The sequence below is a fragment of the Eriocheir sinensis genome, unplaced genomic scaffold, assembly GCF_024679095.1.
Source record: "Eriocheir sinensis breed Jianghai 21 unplaced genomic scaffold, ASM2467909v1 Scaffold122, whole genome shotgun sequence".
Classification (NCBI taxonomy): domain Eukaryota; kingdom Metazoa; phylum Arthropoda; class Malacostraca; order Decapoda; family Varunidae; genus Eriocheir; species Eriocheir sinensis.
Window position 1 is genome coordinate 239,970 of NW_026110541.1, and position 7,591 is coordinate 247,560.

The window sequence follows — 7,591 nt, forward strand, 5'->3', positions numbered from 1 at the left end:
TCTCAACCCGGTAGCAGCGGGGATCATGTTTCTTAATGGTCCCTCTAAGCGAGAAAAATGAGAAAAATCATCACTCACACAAACCATTTCATAATATATATCAAAGCATTTGTGATCAGTTTACGTATCATCTATTTTTAGGGGTTTATATCATGGCACAAATTCGGCCCGTCACTGCTACCGGGTCAAGGGTCAATCTACTAATTCTTACCTTGGCCGGCACACCGAGATCCACGAGGACCCACTCGCCGGCGGCCCTCCTGCCGGCACACCACGCCCGGCCATTGAGCTGGTGCAGGCGGACGTACTTGACCTGGCAGCCCGCGTCCCACGTCGCCGGGTAGGACGACGAGGCCGAGATCTGCCAGTCCAGGACGTCGCCGGTAGTGAGGCCGAGCGGCGAGGAGCAGCCTGCCGCCAAGGGAAGAGAAGGTCACACAAAGAAACACAAATGAAGGACAAACAACAGCAGACCTGCTGGTCCCTACCAGGCTGTTTGTGACAAGCTACACTAACTATCTAATCAAAGGTGGAAGATGAAAGGACAGAACTCACGGGGGAGAGTCACGTGTAGGAAGGGGGTATGCGATAGAGAAAATGAGCATCCTGCCCGCCCAAGGGAAGAAAAGGTTAATGCTCCTCTCCCACATAGCCGATTTCACACTACGATGGTCTACGATGCTCCGAAATGTGAGCATCGGCGTCAAAAGTATAGCCATCGGCATAGGATTACGCTGCTTGCACGAATAATCCCCTATGTCGGTCGACGGGGGTCGGCCGACGTCGGCCGACAGCGGAGCATCGGCGACGACCGCCGATTTTTTTGGAATGTTCAAAATAATCGGCCGACGCTGGCCGACAGCTCGATACCCACGATGGCAGCGTACGGCGTCGTGCGATGTCGGCCGATGTCGGGGGGGGACGTGCGATGGCTCCAAGACGTCGGCCGACATAATCCTCATAGTCGGCCGACGTCGGTCGACGGTTTAAATCGCGCGCGCTTGCCAGCGACAGATGCCCGAGGCTGCCCGCTGCCCCGTAGTATACCGCGCGCCCGTCGGCTGACGACACTACGCTCCATCGCCCCTGTCTGCTCGCCGGTCTCCTCGCGTCCACTCACGCTACCTGCTTCGCCCATCACCACCTTCACCGCCTTCCTCAGCCGCCCAAGGGTCCTTCCTCCTGCCTGTACCTATCTCAAGTTACAGGGTAGACACACCTACACCGTTGTGCCGTGTCACCATGGGCCAAAAGGACAAAAAAACGCCGAAAAAGTCTGCTAAACATCAAGCGTCATCACAGCCCACCCGCAAGCACTCGCCACACGTGCAGCTACCCCAGGCAGTCTCTAGCATGATACAACCGGCCAGTCAGGAAACCTTTCAAGACACCGACTCCACCAACACCATCCCCACCACGCCGCTGCCGTCTCAAAGCACCACCACAACAGACACCAGCCCCGTAGACCTCGACGTCAACACTACGTCGAGCCCGCCACCCACACCAGGCCGAGAGATAGACCTGCAGGAGAAGGCGCAGGATACCAAGCCTGAGGAGGTCAAGGGGACGCCCTTAGTGGACGTTGGGGAAGTTGTAACAATTGTACCACCAAGACCCCAAGACGACGACATAAATGCACCAGCCCAGAGTGACGGCACAGACCTGGAGGAGATGGTGGACACAGATGACCCTGGGACCCGCCACGTGAATCTCCCACGTAGGGTAGAGAGGGAGTTGGGGGAGTGGCTAGAGGCTAACGCGTTCCTCTATGACCGTGGTGCTACAGAGTATAAGAACACGGCCAAGAAAAAGCGGACCCTGGAGCCTAACCCCCCCCCTTGACCGGTGCTGAACTTCAGAGGTGGATCAACACAAAGCGCACCAAGTACGGGCGGCTGACGAAGGCGATGGCGAAGAGTGGGGCAGGGGCGATACATCTCACAGAGCTGGACCAGTGGGTGCTGCAGTTGTTCGGCTTCCTTGGGAAACACATTGTCCGCCAGAAGGATCCCAAGACGCTTGGCTTGAGAAAGGTATGTTAATAAATCAAATAGGTATCATGCATTCAGGCGATGATGTGACTGTGGATGACGTGCCATGTGCCAAACCTTCATGTATTCAGAGAGTAGTATATGTTCCGTTGGTTGCGGAACGCCTTATGTCAGCACCATAATACGGGTGTGACGTCATCTACCACGCATATCGTTGACTGTATGTATATTTATCTTCGGATATATATTATATGCTTATCTGATGTTGCCCTCAATGATCATATACATTATTCAGCTATCGGTGCCATATCCTGTTTGGTCACCTGCATTTACCAGAAACCTGGTATTTCGAGGCAGTATGATATATATATATATATATATATATATATATATATATATATATATATATATATATATATATATATATATATATATATATATATATATATATATATATATATATATTTTTTTTAATACATATTGTGAGGGGGCATATAATTCAATGAATACAGGTGCGTGGTTTAATACATTTATTATTTATTATAATACAACGTGTAGATTATAAAGTAAACACACAATTGTCTGAGTAGTACATGTTTTGTATTATATAATAATACTCTTGTGGTATTAGAATTAGATAGTACCTTTTACAGTAGTACATGTCTTGTATCATGCAGTGCTCGTCATAAGCATATGCTGCCTGTCCGATCAGGTATCAACACTGCATAACAGCAGTATATCTCAGATTTCTCGTTTCCCGGGCAACCGTGTTCTTCCGTTTCTCTGGACTTTCAACGTGACCGTGAGGGCATGCAGCAGTGTGTAAAGTTGGTAATTAGTGCAATCCTTGCTCTCGGAGTGGCATTTGTGTGCGAGCCTGTCCTGCCGCTCCTCTCCTCCGCGGCCTTGTGCTCCGTGCATTTGTTTCTTGTTGACAGGCAATGGACACCTCCCGAGGTGTCTTGTGCATGCACAGGGTGCTTCACCGCGCCGCCCGCACACAAGCGCTGTTGCCAGTTTTTAAATGATCGGGCACACACGCCCGTTGCCCATTGCCTGTCAACAAGAAACAAATGCACGGAGCACAAGGCTGCGGAGGAGAGGAGCGACAGGACAGGCTCGCACACACTGCTGCATGCCCTAACGGTCACGTTTAAAGTCCCAAGAAACGAAAGAAAACGGTTGCCCGGGGAAGGAGAACTCTGGGATATACTGCTGCTATGCATTGTTGATACCTGATCGGACAGGCAGTATATGTTTATGACGAGCACTGTGTAGTTAAAAAAACATGGGTATGGGATAATGTATCCAGGGCCACCGTAGGTCTGGTATCTGCCGTTGGCGGCTCTGACTGAGGCACATACAATAAGCCCGACCCCAGCCAGTGCCATCAGCGACAAATACGAGACTACTCCGGCCCGCCTACGGGACTGTATGTTAATACCAATACGTAATACAGACATAATAAATTCATCTCTCCCCTACGCAGGCCGCTGCGGACGCCTCCCAGCCACCACCTCCCACAGCCGTCGCAGGGCCTTCGGGGTTGCAGTCACGTGGGCGGGCAGGAGGTGACGGTCACGTGGGCGGCCAGGAGGTGACGGTCAGCAGCGAGAGTGATGAGGATGATGACGCCCAGGGTCCCCTGCGCCAAGAGCCGCCACCCACCCGCCCACGGTCGGCCCTGGAGGAGGCCCAGGCTAGGCGTGGCAAGAAGCGGCGCGCCACTCCATCGCCCAGCACAGACGATCAGAAGTTGCTAGAACAGGTAAATACATAAATGTTTTATGGCACACAATAATTCACATAGTTTTCCCAATAGCAATTTGCAGTCATGTTTCACTCACCCAAATCCTGTACAGAGGGCTACAATTTAGAAGTATTGAAACAGCATGCATTCAAGGCAGCAAATTATAATAAATGTTATTATATTATATTATATTATATGTTTTTTTCTTTTTTGTTTTTCTTCATTCTAGCCCGTGTGTACCGGTAGGCATTATTTGCCCTTGATGTTGTTCATGGCAGGCGCCCGTTCGTGGTGCGAGCAAAGGTTTATAGTGGCACCTTTAGAGGCCCATGCCGCCCTCCCAGAATTCATTTTTATTGCATATGCAACTAGAATTTGGGTATCAGGGGGACATGTAGGTAGTTTTAAGCCACTCGACGAATGACACAAAGTTTCAAGATGGTACTGGTGGGGTTCGAACCCATGCGTAGACATCAGTCCGACCCCACGCTCACCACCTTATCCACTCGGCCACCGCCTCCCTTAGCATACATAATTATATAGTGTATACCTGGCAATATTGTATTCAAACACTCCCCCTCCCTCCCTCCTTCTTCCCTGTTATTACGAAGTTTATATATTATATATTTACCTGTCACCTTGGCGTTCCCGGACAGGTCCTGCGAAAGGCACAGACCGGAGGCTGTTCGTGTCTGTAGGGGGATATAATAATTATTGTTTTAATAACCAATTTGCATCTGATCACCATGTATGTCATTAATGTGTTTCCTTTGTTGTCTCCTCTATCCGCAGCTGCTACAGTCGCACAAAGGGGCAGCGGATATCATCGATCAGCGCATACGTACGACGATCGACAAAGATACGGAGTATTGGAGGTACGCCGTGACGGACGCCATGGCGGCCATGCTCCGTACTGTCGACAAGGTGTACTCCCCCGACGTGTCCGTGGAGTTCGCTGCCGTAGTGAAGAAGTACCTGCACCTCACCAAGGAGATGACTGCACCCACCACGTCCACGCCTGCCACCCATCCCACACACCCCGTTGGGGAGCCGGCCCCACAGCTGGGCACGGACGTCTCAACAGACTCCCTACACCCCACGGTCGATGCTCCCCCCTCTACCCTTCCTGTCACGGTCCGTGGTGCCCCCACGGGTGACGCCCCCCCTCAGGTGACCCAGGTCACCTTCTCGCCTGACCAAATGGCCTTTTTGCAGCAAATGTCACGTCCTCAGGGGCAGACACAGGGTCAAGCTGTCCTGCAGGCGCTGACAAAGGGTAGCATACCCCAATCCTCCACCCCTCTCCACACCTCTTTTAATCTTCAGGACCTGAGCCTGAACAACCTTTTCACGGGTTCGCCTATTGTACCGCAGCCAGACAAGGGGTAGGTTCGTCCCAAGTGCTTCCTGTATATAGATAATGCATATTTTTGTATGTGATGTACTAGTCGTACCAAACATTACGTACCTACCTTGTTTCATACCATGACATTAACCACTTCACTACGGAGACGCTCAAAGGAAGGGAAGGATAAGAAGAAAAAGTAACAACAAGGATCCTCAACTTCTTTTTACTTTAACCACTTCACTACGGAGACGCTCAAAGGAAGGGAAGGATAAGAAGAAAAGTAACAACAAGGATTCTCAACTTCTTTTTACTTTAATGTGTGTTCTTCCCATCGCATATGTGATATTATTTAGTCTAATGTGTTTTTGATAATAAATGCATGTGATAACCGGTTGTTTTCTGTACCCCTATTGAGATGATAGATACATAGTATATGTGTAAAACCTATGTAATAAAATATACCAATGACCAATATAAAATATAACTGAGCACTATGAAGGTACAATGAAAATAATAAGAAAGTAAGAGAGGTGTATGAGAATAACATGTCAAATTAAAAGAGAATAAATAAGACGTGTGAAAGATATCTATAGTAACACTATCAGTAACTTAAAGCAGTAATGAAATAAATAAATAAAACATAATACCAACATACGATATATGCAAACACATAAAGATGCAACATGGAAAACTAAAACATAATGAATGAAACGTTTGGTGTATGATGTCAGATGAAAAGAGAATAAATAAGACGTCAGATGAAAAGAGAATAAATAAGACGTATGAAAGATATCTATAGTAATACATATCAGATGAAAAGAGAATAAATAAGACGTATGAAAGATATCTATAGTAATACTATCAGTAACTGAAAGCAATAATGAAATTAATAAATAAAACATATAATAACAACATACGTAGTAAATGGTGAGGACAACATACCTTAGATCTTGGCCTCCTGCCAGGCAACACTGCCTGTGGGTGAGGTGCAGTAATCCCGCATGTAGTTCCGCACATCCTTGCCACTATGTGACGACCAGTTGCCACCTGGTAGGTTGGGGATGTCATCGAGGGGGCGGTCATTCCTCCAGGCGCCAGGGATCACGTCATGGGACTGTGGGTCCTCGGTGTCGAACTCACCGCTCGATGTATAGCCAGACCGCAGCATGTTGTGGAGCACACAGGCAGCCATCACCACGGCCTCGACACGGTCGTGCTTCAGCATAATGGGTGAATGCATTACTCTGAACCTGTGAGTAAGATGGATGGAATTGCTGACCATGGTCATGGGACAGAAAATGAAATACGTTTGAGGTGTGCAATACCAGGTACTGTTATATTTACCTATTCGCTAGTATCCCGAAAGCGTTTTCCACCACGCGACGTGCCCGGCTGAGTCTGTAGTTGTATATCCGTTCATCATGGGTTAGGCCACGGCAGGGGTACGGCTTCAGTAGCCAGGGTCGGAGGGCAAAGGCGTCGTCCCCAACTAGAAAGTACGGCATGGGGGGTCCGCTGGGATCCTCTAGAAAGGGCTCTGAAGGGGGGAGGTTTGCTTCTGCAGTGTCTAGCAGTGCTGACAGGCGTGATTGGGCAAAGACACCTGCGTCAGACTCGGAGCCCACGGCGCCCACGTCCATATACGTAAACCGGTAGTCATAGTCAACAACTGCTAGCAGGACGATGGAGAAGTAGCGTTTGTAGTTGGAGTAGTTGGAGCCTCCTAGCGCAGGGTTCGTGATTCTGATGTGCTTCCCGTCAATAGCTCCTACGGTGTGGGGAAAATTCCATCTCTCTGCGAAGCCACTGGCGATCTCCTTCCAGCCCTCAGGTGTGGTAGGTAGTTGCATAACCTCGTCCCCAGACTCTGCGACTATGGCCCTACACGTCTCCGGTACCAGCTTGCTGATAGTATTGGATGCAACACGGAAGGCATAGCTGAGGCTCTTGTATGTTTCGCCGGTAGCCAGGAACCTCAGGGTGATAGCCACACGTAGACCAACATCCAAGGGCTTCCTCCAGAATGTTGTCTCCCTCTGAAGACGTGGCTGCACCTGCTCCACGATCTGGTTGAATTGTCCCTCGTCTAGGCGGAGGAAGTTCCTGTATAGCTGTGGGTCTTCAAGGGCGAGCTCCCTCATTAGGTTGTCATAATGCCCATGTGAGGCACGGCGTGTGAGGTATGGCTGTACCCACACACTGCGTTCCTTGGCCTTCCTCGTTTTCCTCCTCATCCTCTTGAGTAGGGTGTACAGGGTGACGCTGTGTAAGTATTCAAAGTCCAGTATGGCTCTCAAGTTCAGGATCCCTGCGAATGAGTGTCGGTGTGATGTAGTACATGAGAGACATTGTGGCTACGCAGGTGGGATGCTGTAACGTGTGGCTCTGGAGGTTTTAAGGAGATTCACAGCAAGTATGTTGGGCCACCGGTTTATGTATATACCACCTCCACCCACGGTAAGTGCACGACGTGCGCTCGACGTCGTTGTGGTGTCGTGCGCC

The 7,591-nt window shown here is 49.6% G+C and overlaps 1 protein-coding gene across 1 annotated transcript; it reads right to left on the reverse strand.

The window, feature by feature from the left end:
* Window positions 1–2,639: 2,639 nt before the first annotated feature.
* On the reverse strand, window positions 2,640–6,780 carry LOC126989576 (putative nuclease HARBI1). The gene is made up of 4 exons (XM_050848146.1): window positions 6,434–6,780; window positions 6,032–6,339; window positions 4,373–4,433; window positions 2,640–3,750 (listed from the first exon to the last, which is right to left on the reverse strand). Exons 1-2 carry the CDS (start codon window positions 6,727–6,729, stop codon window positions 6,033–6,035), a joined length of 603 nt encoding a protein of 200 aa, XP_050704103.1. The 5' UTR covers window positions 6,730–6,780; the 3' UTR covers window positions 2,640–3,750; window positions 4,373–4,433; window position 6,032.
* Between the last annotated feature and the right edge of the window lie 811 nt (window positions 6,781–7,591).

Bases quoted from the DNA above. Each gene is read 5' to 3' on its own strand.
- LOC126989576 (XM_050848146.1), bottom strand. From the start codon at position 6,729: ATGGACGTGGGCGCCGTGGGCTCCGAGTCTGACGCAGGTGTCTTTGCC. The intron at 6,340-6,433 runs GTAAATATAACA...TCTTACTCACAG, and splicing joins TTCGGGATACTAGCGAATAG to GTTCAGAGTAATGCATTCAC.